This window comes from Conger conger, chromosome 3, assembly GCF_963514075.1.
Source record: "Conger conger chromosome 3, fConCon1.1, whole genome shotgun sequence".
NCBI lineage: Eukaryota > Metazoa > Chordata > Actinopteri > Anguilliformes > Congridae > Conger > Conger conger.
In genome coordinates, this window is record NC_083762.1 from 81,109,013 (window position 1) to 81,123,199 (window position 14,187).

The 14,187-nt window shown below is 50.5% G+C and overlaps 1 protein-coding gene across 1 annotated transcript in view; it reads right to left on the minus strand.

The window, feature by feature from the left end:
- The window catches only part of pdia5 (protein disulfide isomerase family A, member 5), a 67,174-nt gene that overhangs the window by 30,517 nt on the left and 22,470 nt on the right, over positions 1-14,187 (minus strand). Inside the window, exons 4-8 of the mRNA XM_061234155.1 lie at positions 9,649-9,732; positions 9,343-9,388; positions 5,072-5,164; positions 2,219-2,279; positions 1-6 (exon numbers count right to left, since the gene is read on the minus strand). The exon at positions 1-6 is cut by the window's left edge and continues 62 nt beyond it. Coding sequence (XP_061090139.1) covers positions 1-6; positions 2,219-2,279; positions 5,072-5,164; positions 9,343-9,388; positions 9,649-9,732 — 290 coding nt within the window. The remainder of the gene's footprint in view (positions 7-2,218; positions 2,280-5,071; positions 5,165-9,342; positions 9,389-9,648; positions 9,733-14,187) is intronic.

Here is a 14,187-nt window from a genome sequence, read left to right on the forward strand (position 1 = left end):
CACACCCTGGAGAGAGAGAGAGAGAGAGAGAGAGAGAGAGAGAGAGAGAGGGAGGGAGAGAGAGAGAGAGAGGGAGGGAGAGAGAGATGGAAAGACAATAAAAAGAGAGAAGAAAACAATGACATGAGTGTTCAGCAGGAGGGCCAATCAGCAGACAGCAGTGACCTCCTTTCTGCTCATCAGTTCCTCCCCCTGCCGTCCCTGACTCAGAGAGACCAGACGCTGCAGTTCTCCCAGTGACCACAGGGGGCGCTCCCTGGACCTCGGCCAAACAGGCGGCATTGTGGGAAATCAGAGGCTAATATTTAATCAGAGCCCTGTCGGGGGGGGGATCATCTGCAGACACAGAACCCGGCCCGCCACTACTAATTCCATGGGCTTTATGAACAAAGGGAATATTACTCTTTCAAAATTAAAAGGCAAAAAAAAAAAAAAGTGAGACAGTACAAAAGAAAATCCAGGACATTTTTCTTGGCTGGAATTACAGAACTCCGAACGGAATGAGTTATTCCGGGTCCCGTCCCCCGCTCACCTCTCCGGAGGGAGAACTTGTGAAGCGTTTTAAAAGCAGGGAGCTCGGCGAGGTTTGGCCTCGGCCCAAAGTCACAGTTTTCGCGGGGGGGACGGGGCGTGGGGGACGGGGCGTGGGGGACGGGGCGTGGGGGACGGGGCGTGGGGGACGGGGCGCGGGGGACCGGGCGCGGGGGACGGGGCGTGGGGGACCGGGCGGGGGGGACGGGGCGCGGGGGACCGGGCGTGGGGGACGGGGCGTGGGGGACGGGGCGCGGGGGACCGGGCGCGGGGGACCGGGCGTGGGGCACTGTCATCACACAGAAATCTAGAGGTTATAACGCACTATTACCAAATAGTGGTTGGGCGACATGGCTCAGGCAGTAAGAGCAGTCGTCTCATTGGCTCAGGCAGTAAGAGCAGTCGTCTCATTGGCTCAGGCAGTAAGAGCAGTCGTCTCATTGGCTCAGGCAGTAAGAGCAGTCGTCTCATTGGCTCAGGCAGTAAGAGCAGTCGTCTGGCAGTCGGAGGGTTGCCGGTTCGATCCCCCGCCCGGGCTGTGTCGAAGTGTCCCTGGGCAAGACACCTAACCCCCAAATGCTTCTGACGAGCTGGTCGGCGCCTTGCATGGCAGCCAATCGCCGTCGGTGTGTGAGTGTGTGTATGAATGGGTGAATGGAGAAGCATCAATTGTACAGCGCTTTGGATAAAGGCGCTATATAAATGCCAACCATTCACCGAATGTGACTGTGACCAGCGATGCAGCTGGAGGGAGGATGAACCAGGCCGTTAGCGTAGCGGCCCTCACTGAGTCAACGGGGGGAGTGACTGCATCAACAGCAGCAGTGACAATTACATAACCGTCATACACACAAGAGCCCTATCCACTGAGAAATAAAATAAATACCGTTATAAACGGGAAGGACAACCGCTGAAATAACCCTCCGTTTTTCATTCTTATCTTTACCAATTAATTTAAAACAAATCAGAACAACAACAAAGAACAATCGGAACCCTTTTAAAAGAAACGGATTATAATTAAAATGGGTAATGTGAGGGGAAATGGAGTTTAATGAGTTTATTCGACGAGGTCACTGTACATTAATAACACATTAATAACATTTGTGTGAATTTGTCGGATACCCCCAGGGAAGCTCTTCTCCACCCGAGGGACCGTGGGCGACACGTCTTTGGACCGTGGGCGGAGACCAGAACACACACACGCTCCACACAGAGAGGATCCGGGCGGGGCGGGACTCAAACCCAAAACCTCCTTCCCAGGAGGGCCTATCGGCGGGGCCGGTCGCTCTGGAGGAACGACTTCATCCTTCTACAGAATCAGCCTTCCAGCCACAACATTTTCCAGCCTTTTTCCGCGGACGACGCCGCCGTCCATCACTTTAAGCGCCTGACGGGACAGAGCCTCCGCGTTCCCCAGCCGAAGCCCGGCGGAGGGGCGCTGACGGACGACCTGAACGCCTCGCCTGACATAACTTATTCTGGGACGTGGCGCTGGACCGGGCCCGGACACGGGTTGCTGGCGGAGCGTATCAGTTATGAAGAACTCCGACGGACGGGACGGTTAATTTACGGTCGCTGGCCGCTCCCCCGTGGAGCGCTGTTCCAGGGCGGCGGGCGGGCGGCGGGCGGCGGGCGGTTACTAACGGACGCGGGTCACGATCGCAGGGCGCCGGAGACAGGGACTTACACGGCGCGTAAAACATCATGAGGACGGGCCGGTCCTCTCTCTTCAACAGCTTCCTGAAGTCCTGAGAGAGAGAGAATAAAAACCTTTTATTAAAACATGATTTCACACTCTCACACTCTCACACACTCACACACTCACACACTCACACACACACACACACACACACACACACACACACACACACACCTAACGCAGTACTTCCTCAGTAAATGCATTTGATGGAACTGTAAGGGCGAGTACAGAATTGATCGTTTCCCCTCGAGTCCCCCCCCCTCTCCCTCACAATTTTATATTCCACCCCATTACTGAGTTCTGTAGACTCACAGAACCTCTGAGGAAATCCACACGGGCGCTAACTGCCGTCTGTGTGTGCTTTTCTTCTGAAAACATCCGTGTTAATTATGTTCCCACACTATTAAACTGCACAGCAAACACCTCTATCCCGGTTCTGTGCATTCCCAGAGAGATGGGGTTTCCATGGCGTTACAGAACAGGTTGCTGGGAAACGGGGAACAATGGACCCCCCAACACACACACACACACACACACACACACACACACACACACACACACACACACACACACACACACACACACACACACACACACACACACACACACACACACACACACACACACACGGCAGTGTTCACCCCTGGGTTCCACGTGTCCCCCCGGGTTCTCCCTGGGTTCTGAGTGTTCCCCAGGTTCTCTGTGCAGCAGTGGTTGCATGTGTCCCATTCAGAGTGCACTGAAAAGAGCCTCCACACAAGCTGGCGGATTAAGATACAGCTGGCCGTGGGTTTGAGTTATTTCTGTTTACTCCTCCTCGTAAGCGCGTTACTGAGACTCCGGAGACGTCCCTGTTTTTCCGCACCTGGAATTCTGCCGCTGACACCCCATATCCGCCCCGGAGGCGGAACACGGATGAAGAACGAACAGCACGCCGGCTCTCAGAAACACATTCAAAGCAAGACACTTTTTTTTTTGTCGAAAGCGTGTTTTCATTCGACGGCCGTGACGCGTGTGTGTCTGTGTGTGTGTGTGTGGTGTGTGTGTGAGAATCTGCTGAGTGTGTGGGTTCCGTTTTTAGAGTTTTAGTGATTCTTTTTTGCTTTCCGCTCTTACATTTCGCTGAAGCCCCAAACTGGTGTTGAGATCTGAACAGATCAGGCTCAAAGCCTGTCAGGTTTTAGGAGTTTATATCCAAACTCTCAAAAGCCAGGGAGTTTTTTTAGGATGTGAAAACCCCACAGTGCCAGAGATGATGGCTCTATAAAACATGCCACCCAGGGCATGCATTCGTTTGGACACAGAATGCATTTACAGAAACTTTATAAACCTAGCTGGTTATAAAAGTAGACCACTTTCAAATACTGCAGACTTTTTCCCAGAGCAGAATCTCAATCTGTAACTCCAGTTGTGCAGGAGGAGAAGGTTAAGCCACTCCACTTTCCGCTCCAGACGCACATTAAAGAGAGATGGGCACTCTGGTGCTGAGGAAGAAAAAAAAAAAAAAACGGGTTTGCCCACTTGATTTTCTTTTCTTTTTTATTTTCTCTCTAAAGCAAAGCAAACATTGTTCAGAGGAGGCCTGGGCTGATTTTATCGGCGATTAGGCAGATGCAGCGTGTACACAGCGGGCCGCAGGTGAGGACGGAGCCGTTTCATTGGCTCATTTTTGACTGGGATTTTCAGCAATGAAGAGAAAAGCCTCCTCTTCATTCACCAGCAAGAGCAGGGCTGCCCAACCCTGTTCCTGAAGGTCTACCGTCCTGTAGGTTTTCACTCCAACCCTAACAAAGCCACACCTCATTCAACAGCTAGAGCAGGGCTGCCCAACCCTGTTCCTGGAGATCTACTGTCCTGTAGGTTTTCACTCCAACCCTAACAAAGCCACACCTCATTCAACAGCTAGAGCAGGGCTGCCCAACCCTGTTCCTGGAGATCTACCGTCCTGTAGGTTCTCACTCCAACCCTAACAAAGCCACACCTCATTCAACAGCTAGAGCAGGGCTGCCCAACCCTGTTCCTGGAGATCTACCGTCCTGTAGGTTTTCACTCCAACCCTAACAAAGCCACACCTCATTCAACAGCTAGAGCAGGGCTGCCCAACCCTGTTCCTGGAGATCTACTGTCCTGTAGGTTTTCACTCCAACCCTAACAAAGCCACACCTCATTCAACAGCTAGAGCAGGGCTGCCCAACCCTGTTCCTGGAGATCTACCGTCCTGTAGGTTTTCACTCCAACCCTAACAAAGCCACACCTCATTCAACAGCTAGAGCAGGGCTGCCCAACCCTGTTCCTGGAGATCTACCGTCCTGTAGGTTCACTCCAACCCTAACAAAGCGCACCTCAGTCAACAGCTAGAGCAGGGCTGCCCAACCCTGTTCCTGGAGATCTACCGTCCTGTAGGTTTTCACTCCAACCCTAACAAAGCCACACCTCATTCAACAGCTAGAGCAGGGCTGCCCAACCCTGTTCCTGGAGATCTACCGTCCTGTAGGTTTTCACTCAACCCTAACAAAGCCACACCTCATTCAACAGCTAGAGCAGGGCTGCCCAACCCTGTTCCTGGAGATCTACCGTCCTGTAGGTTTTCACTCCAACCCTAACAAAGCCACACCTCATTCAACAGCTAGAGCAGGGCTGCCCAACCCTGTTCCTGGAGATCTACCGTCCTGTAGGTTCACTCCAACCCTAACAAAGCGCACCTCATTCAACAGCTAGAGCAGGGCTGCCCAACCCTGTTCCTGGAGATCTACCGTCCTGTAGGTTCACTCCAACCCTAACAAAGCGCACCTCACCCGAAAGAGACCTCAGAAGCGGCCATTTTGACGGGCAGGGGCTCACCTTTTCACTCTCGATGTGCGTGACGTCTTTGGCCTCCGGGTTCTCCTCCCATAACGGTGCTCCAGTTGGGTCCTTCAGAAAGGCGACCATGGACTGCCAGGAGAAAGGAGAAAGAAAGGAAAAATTAAAAGGACAAACGTTTTGACCAGGCCTGTTACCACTCATTCCCCCCTAAACATGTCACGGAAAAATGACCGATACAAACACAAACCTTACCCCCATAAGCCGTTCATTTCGGCACTTGTCAGAACATTTTTTTCGGGACTGAAAACCATCACGAAATTGTCAGTGTATAATGAGCCCTACTCTGTATTAGGATTTCATCTAAACCCCCTGCAGAAAAGACTAAATGCATGCACCATTAGCTCAGGAAACAGAGAGTACAAAAACTGACTGGCAAAGCAATCAGGAAGCCTAATTCACACACAGTCAACTGCAGAATAACTGCCGTCTTTGATAAAGACGAGCCAAAAATGAAATAAAGACAGGTAATGAGCTATATTTTATGCTCAATAATGTGAAAAACGGTTATTTTATTTTATTCTAACAAAACTATTCACAGAAACATTTTTAACAAGTGGTTTTATTTCCTAAAATGTGTGTACCCCTGTTTTCAGTACTCGCCCTGCATATGGAAGAAAAACACTACTTCTGCGAAGTCATCTTTACATATTGTTACGAGATTGGATGGGTGAATATATTTACTAAGATTCAAGTCAGGATATGGCATTCTAAAAGCCTAAGTTTGAGGTGTGTTAACCATGTACTGTTTGATTCGGAGGTATTCTTGAATTACGGCCTTGCTGGAAGCCCACTTGTGGCAAAAGTTCAAAGTTCTTGGTGGAGGGAAGGTCACCAGGTTTTTGGCCAAAAAAAGTAATTTTTCCATTGACCTGAACATGAACCCCGGGACCAGGAGATGCAGAAGCACCTCACCACCAAAACCTCACCACCACACCTCACCATAGGCGTGAAGTGCCCGTCTTCCGACACAGGTTGGTTTCCAAGTTTTTGTGCGCATTTGGAATAAATGCGCAAAAACTATAAACTTTCTCACATCCAGGCACATCTTATTTTAGACTGCCCTTTCTTTATTTAGACCAGCAAAAATAAACTGCAGGTGCATGACTGCAACAGACAAACAAGTAATCAGTACCCAACCGCAGAGATCTTCCCTCCCAAAGCCTTCCTGCCCCGACCAAGCACACCTCCTCCTGAACACAGTGAGGAGAACACTACCCACCCAAGACCAATGAAAGCACTCCAAACACATACCCCAGACCCGTTTCTGAGAACAACCTGGTTTTTAAAGATGGCTCTCATTTCTACTCTGACACACACGGATAGGCATGGACCCCCGGACTGCAGGAATGAGAGATGACAACGATCACCAGGACAGTTTCCTAAGCGATGCGTTGAGTATTCTTTGAAACTCGAGAAACAGAAAGCATGACAGCGTCAGGGTCACATGCTCGGAGCCCCTGGGCTGCTCATGATCACACTGGACAGGTTTACGCTTTCTCTCCATGTTCTGCAGAATCACAGCCCCAGATGGGCTGAAAGGCCTGAATGTGCTGGTATTAAAACCATGCCTTCAGCATGTCACTGTACTTCATCAGTAATGTCACTGTATGCTGTACTGTAGGAGAGCTTTCACTGAATGATTGCTGTTGTTCATATGCACACACGTAAACAAACATGCAGGCACACATACAAACACGTACTAACCACACAGTGTGAGTGTGTGTGAGTATGTGTGTTATGTATGTGTGTGTGTGTGTGTTATGTATGTGTGTGTGTGTCTAAGTACAGCAGTGTGTGTGTGTGTCTGTTTATAGGTACAGCAGTGTGTGTGTGTGTGTGTGTGTGTGTGTGTGTGTGTGTGTGCGTGTGAGAGAGAGAGAGAGAGAGTGTGTGCATGTGTGTGTGCGTGTGCGTGCGTGTGCATGACAGATGAGGCTCTGAGCTGATGGGGTCTCGGGGGTCTGCTGAGGAGACGGGAGCAGGGGTGACCCTCCCTGCTCAGCCAATCAGAACACCATTACCGAGTGATAGGTTCCCGTGGTGATGTCTAACAGCGCACTGCTTCAGCCACTGCAGTTCTGAATGAGGCAGCCCCCCTCCCCCCCCCACACTGACCAATGAGGACCCAGAGACAGCAGGAAGCGCTCTGTGGGAACTCAAACAGGGCAGAGCGAGCGCCAGAGAGAGCAGGCCGTGTATAACCAGCGCTCAGCGGCCGCGAGCCCGGCGGAGAGGCTGGGTTCAGGAGGAAACGCTCGCCGCCAGTTTGCGTTTCACCACAGACATAATAACCCGCAGCTCCGCCAGAGCTGACGATGGCAGCGGCTGCCAGGCGGGTCCTTTAATCACGCCTCGCCGCGACAGCGTCGACACTCGCGCCCGGGCTGCTCGGGAGCCGCCTGACGAGTGAACGCAAACCCGTGGAACAGAGACGGCGCTTCACAAACACACCCGTTACATCAGCGCAGACATCCCGTTCGTTCTACACCCTTTGCTTAAACAAGTGCCGCGAAAAGGCCTCCTCGTCTCTGATTTCGTACAGCAGGGCCTACCAAAGGGCATTTAATAAGGCAGTGAAGTATAATGAAGTTGTAAAAATGGATACTCGGCAAAAAAAGTTTTCCAGGTTGCTCTGGATAAGAGAAGGGTGGGATAACAGCTATAATGTAATAAGTGCAGTACACACCGCTCACAACAAGTGCACATCACAAAGAGTGTTCAAGTCTCCACTGTAGTGTGCATCTTCCTCACAGTACCCAGCTAACACAAAACATTCTCATAATGTCGGCGCAACGTTGAGACAATGTTAGATATAACACTGACTTTTGTGTTTGCTGGGTCAGAGTCCACTGCAGTACACATGTCCCATGCACTCAAGTGTGCTCACAAATACACTCAGCAAAACTCCAAGAATAAACCTCATATCATCCTGGGATTTTAAGTACGCTAGATTTAGAGGGGCAGCCTGGAGTCCTGTGGGAAGTAAGGCGCCTGACTGGAAGGTTGGTGGTTCAAGCCCCGGTGTACCCATGGCAAGATCTGCACAGCCGTTGGGCCCTTGAGCAAGGCCCTTAACCCCACATTGCTCCAGGGGAGGATTGGCCCCTGCTTAGTGTCATCAACCAAGTTGCTTTGGATAAAAACGTCAGCAAAATAAGTGTAATATAATGCAATAATATAGAGAAAATCTGGCACTTAACTTTCTCAACCAGTGCACTCAAACTGAAACACTGAAGAGTACACAGTTTCAGACAGGGCCTCAGTATTCCTGGGCTCGGGGGAGTATCGTGCGGGCAGACAGAATTAGTTCTACTCATTGCACGCAATTTCTCAAGCCACTTACCTACGTGCTCCGTTTAATTAGAAAATACAATTAAGCCAATTTTATTAACGTTCTCTCCCTCTCTCTCGGTTCAGCTCAGTTCTCTCGATGTGCTGTGAAACGCCGGGGCAGAGACGTCCGTACTCCGGGTATGACCGGGGAAAGGCCATATGGACACGAAGGAACACGTGTGCGGTTAAACGCTGCCGCTCGCCTGCTCGTTAAAGCCACGTACGTGCTACATAAAGCTTTACAAGCATGGCTAGCGTTGCTAGCGTTGTTAGCGTTATTAGCGATATTAGCGTTGTTAGCGATATTAGCGTTGTTAGCATTATTAGCGTGATTAGCATTGTAAGCGTGCGACAGGAGATCACGGCATATGGCAGGAACACTGAAAGGCTGACACGAGTTGAGAACCTGGGGAATTCCAAAGCGTCTTGTCGCATCAGAACACTAACTGTACATAAATCCGCATGTACCTAATGCAATCATGTCATGGTTATGTCCGTCCATAAACCCTGAAATGCTCGTAAATGCATTCACACAAAATCTGTTGGTCTGTTGCATATAGCTCGTATCTAATGGCTATTGGCCACTGGAAGTATTCCTGAAGGACTTTCAGAGCCGTGTAAAAGACCGCGTACACAATCGCAGCGCACACACACACACACACACACACACACACACACACACACACACACACAGTTCAACAAGAACTCACTGCAACTGCTGCAGCAGGACAGAGGAATAATGTGTATTCAGCACAGAATTAATTTTAATAAAAAGAACCTGACAGAAGCTGGAATAAAATATGAAAATAATTCGATTTACGGGGCTTGAGGATTATTTTCTGCTCTCCAGTGCATCTTCTAGCATTCGAAAAAAAACTGTGAACTTGCAGAGCATTCCAGTTTTCAGAAATTACCTTAAATGTTGATGGCCTGTCGTACTCTGTGTGGAAGGAACCGTCCCTGAGGAGAAACATTCAGTTACAGCGGCTATAGGAACAGCACATTCAGCAAAACTCTGTGCTAAACAAACACTGACCCACCCACCCACAGACTGACTCACCCACTGACCCACTGACTGACTCACCCATTGACTGACCCGCTCACCCACTCACTGACCGACTCACCCACTGACTGACCGACTCACGCACTGACTGACCGACTCACGCACTGACTGACCGACTCACGCACTGACTGACTGACTCACAGACTAAGCGACTCACTTGTAATGCAGGATCTCCAGCCCTCCTTTTTTCGACCCCGGATCAACTTTCATTTTCTTACACAGCTTCCGTCCTTCTGAGTCCCTGAGGACACAGACAGAGAGAGACAGAGAGAGACAGAGAGAGAGACAGAGAGAGAGAGAGAGAGAGAGAGAGACAGAGAGAGAGAGAGAGAGAGAGAGAGAGACAGAGAGAGAGACAACATTTAAAGGTCGTTCATAAGGCAAATTACCGGAAGCCCAGAGGTAACCAGCGATCCTGAGAAAGGTAATTTATTTTGAAGAGGAGTACAGAGGGGCAGGGAAGGGGGAGGGAGAGGGGGATTATGGGTTATGACAGACATGGCAGCAATAAGCTAATGCAGGCAGAGGCCGCTTTCTGAATCATGGACCTGGCAACCCGCTCCGTTCTCATTTTCGCCAGAGAGGTTCCTGCAGACGACCCACTCCCACTCAGCCGCGCTGAAGGGTAATGCCTGAGTCCCCCCCAAACCCCCCCACCATCTCCCCTCAGCCTCCAGCACCAGGCCCATAAGCGTTCACACGGAGAGCTTTACCCACGCCAGACCTGGGTCAAATACAGAATCTTTATTTTTTTTTTGGGTTCAAATAATACTTTTCTACAGTTTACTGAGCTTGCCTGGTGTATTGGAACCTGTGAAATACTCTCAAAAAGTGCTAACCCCAGCTTCTGGTCCTCTTGGTTGGCTCAACTGCACAAGGCAAGATCAATAGAGAACAGAAAAGTATTTCAATGTAAAACAGTGACATATTCGATCCAGGTCTGACACACACACACACACACACACACACACACACACACACACACACACACACACACACACACACACACACACACACACACACACACACACACACACACACACACACACACACACACACACACACACACACACACACACACACACACACACACACACACAGTATGTTAAGGCCCTCAATTGTGAAATCCACTGGAAGTGATTTTGCCATTTCCAATGCTCTTCAAAGTCCAGGTTGAAAGTCCAGGGGTCAGAAAGTTTTTGGCGTGTGTTTCTACCACCCATGAGCTCAGGCAGCTGATTTCACTCATTAGTTCCGCCTCCCGGCTGGAGAATTGTGCTCATCAGCACACTCAGGTGATAGGAACAAAGTACTGAGGACGACTTTCACTTTCTGGCCCTGGATTCTCCAACTCTGCATCAAACAAATATTGCAATTCCGTAGCTAGTATTGAATTATACAAGAACTTTTCCTACTTTACATATTAGTAAAAATAAATAAATAAATAAGTATGCATCCATATGTAAAATATTTATCAGAGTAAAATAAGTATCAGATATTTCAGTAGATATCACCCAAATATAAAAGCTCTTCTGTAACTCTAGAGAAAGGCAGTAAGCTGCTTCCCAGATGAGGTTAGTGAAATGCTCCTTAGCCATAAAAATACAATAAAAATTCTCTTTTGAGTTCGAAATGAAAAACATAATATAAATTAATGAGCTTTTACTTCACAAAACCTTAAGATGGAGTCTCTCAAGCGATGATAATATAGTAGAAATGGGATGAAAGTCATGATTATTAACCTTGTGGCCGCCAAAATCTACGAGTATTAGAGCCTTGTAATTATGTTAAAAGGAACAAACATGTCCCCCTTTGTGCGTTTTCCAAAACACGCAAATGCTTCTAAGCAAAAAGAACATTTAAAAACATCGTCTTTGGCTGGTGTGCGTCTCTGCGACCGCAGCCCTGTGCCCGGGAGAGGGAGCGAGCGGAGGGAATGAGCACAAAGGCGAGAACGAGGAGGAGGAGGAGGAGGAGGAGGAGGGAGAGCCGAGGCGCGCCGCTAATGGAAATTCAAAAGAGCGAATTCAATTACGGAGAGATCCGGCCCGGCGGGGGAAAGATGGCCGCCGTCTCCTCTGATAAAGGCACCGACACCCCCCCCCCCCCGCGCTGAGCGCCCGCGAACGCGCCGTCTGAGCGGAGACACGAGGAGCAGAAACGAGCCGCGCTCATATCAGGAGCAGAAACGAGGAGCAGAAAAGAGCCTGGCACATATCAGGAGCAGAAACGAGGAGCAGAAAAGAGCCTGGCTCAAATCAGGAGCAGAAACGAGGAGCAGAAAAGAGCCTGGCTCATATCAGGAGCAGAAACAAGGAGCAGAAACGAGCCGCGCTCATATCTGGAGCAGAAACGAGGAGCAGAAAAGAGCCTGGCACATATCAGGAGCAGAAACGAGGAGCAGAAACGAGCCGCGCTCATATCAGGAGCAGAAACGAGCCTGGCTCAAATCAGGAGCAGAAACGAGGAGCAGAAAGGAGGATCTTTCATATCAGGAGCAGAAACAAGGAGCAGAAACGAGCCTGGCTCAAATCAGGAGCAGAAAGGAGGAGCAGAAAGGAGGATCGTTCATATCAGGAGCAGAAACAAGGAGCAGAAACGAGCCTGGCTCAGATCAGCAGTGCTGACTCACCACCGGGATGGCTTGTACCTGGATACGACATGCTGCTACACGAGGTCACCTCTCACCTGGAAAGAATTGTCCTATTCTCTACAGGTCAGGAACTGAGGTGTGGAAACAGGTGTAGCTGAAAATTGGATGGATTGCGCGGCGAGGCGGTGAATCGCAGCGGAATGTGTCCTCCAGACAGAGAGGTTTAACGGTATATTTACCGAGCAATGACCAGAAAAGACGTTCTGCTTTACTGCCCATGAGCAGGGACCATTGTTGGAAGAGCCGTTAGCTGAATATTCAGGTACCTGACCCAGGTGTCAGATTACCGTATGCTATGCCGAGGAAAAGCATCACAACTGTAAGCCAAAAAGGAAGGAATCCTGCTCCCGGTTTGAAATGGTGTGGTTTTAACCCTGTGAAGAGTATTGGGGGGGTGTGTGTGTGTAAGGTTTTTTCCAACATTCTAGAACTCGGGAGTCAATGAAGTCAGTGTTCTAGAACTCCACTGCATGCCATTACCAGCAGTGATCAGCATCAGAACGTGGCGAGTTAACATTCTGATCACATATGTGTGACCTCACACCTCAAAGGGTTTTCAGTGAAGTTCCGGTCACAGAGAACATCTGAGCAGAGCAGAGAATCTTCACAGAGTCCACTCAAACCTCACAGCATGGGAGGAGGTCACTCTCCCCGTTTGAACCAATCAGAGCCCTTCCCCCTCCGGAGGGGGGGGGGGCGAGGCGGTCTGCGATCGACATCACTTACTGCGGAGCTCACACGTCTCGCCCCCAAGGTGAGCAGAGTCCGAGAGGCGAGAACTCTATTAACCTCCCAGCCTGGGGGAGGAGGGGGGGGCGGAGAGGGCAAGCCAGAACAGGTGCACGGTCCGGACGAGGTCCGACCCCGAGACCGGACCCGGGCGGGAGGAGCCGGGCCGCACTGAAACCCAGCGAAGCGGGCCCTCGGCCAGATGAACAAACCGCACCGACCCGTCAGGAAGATCCATCATTTCACCTTAATGACAGAGCAGGCGCCGGCCCCCAGAAGGCACTGCTTCAGGCTGAAGCGTGCCTGACCGCGCGCGCGGTCCGCGCCCGTCTGCTGCCGGTCAGGCGTGTCCGTTACCTCTGAGGCGCCGTCCTTGGCTGGGCCCCTCGCCCCGCACTGAATCTCAATCTAACGGCCGACCCGCCGCACAGGAACCAATTATCCTGCAGCCCGCGGCGCGGCTACGTTAGCATCGCGCACGGAGCGCGCTCCGCGCTGCAGAGACGGGGTCGGTCATACACAGAACGAACCCGGTCCACTGGACCACACAGAACAACCCGCTAGGACCATAAATAACGCCGCACTGCTGCCACCTTTACAACGCAAAAGCCTACCGGAGAACATCAGCATGATGGTGTTTAACACCGGGTAGCGCTTTCCTTAAACTATACTCCGTATAACCTACCTAGCCTGATTCTGTCATAAGCATGAGACGCTCTGTCATAAGCATGAGACGCTGCCCATATAAGTCATGGCAGCCGATCCCCGATGCCACAGAACGATCAGACTGCATGCAGTTATCACTTTGAGCGGGTTAATCAGAATATGTTCTTGTATGTGAATGTTCCTTATCCATTATGACAGTGTTACAGCGTTGCTTACAAACTGCGATGCATAGTCACGACCGCTTGTGACAGCTTACGGGATAACTCTGCAGGTTTTATAACGTACAGTTCACACCGGTGCCAAATACTGCAAGCCCCGCCTTCAGGTCCTCGTGGCTGGTTCAAATGCATCAGGCAAGGTCAATTGAGCACAGAAAAGCACTTTAATCAAAAACAATTACGTATGTGACCCAGGTCTGATGGAGTTCCAGGAAAGGCTCACCCCGTATTGTTTCTTCAGCGTGTGTGGAAGGGAGGACCCTGCCACACTCTGCCCAGCGCTGTAAGAGCTCTGAGCCTCCTCAGCCAAAACCAGTTCAGCCAGATGGTAAATCTGATGACTGAGAGCTTGCTTTGGACTGGGACTGGGGGGCCAGCCAGCTTCAGCCAGCTTCAGCCAGCTTCAGCCAGCTTCAGCCAGCTTCAGCCA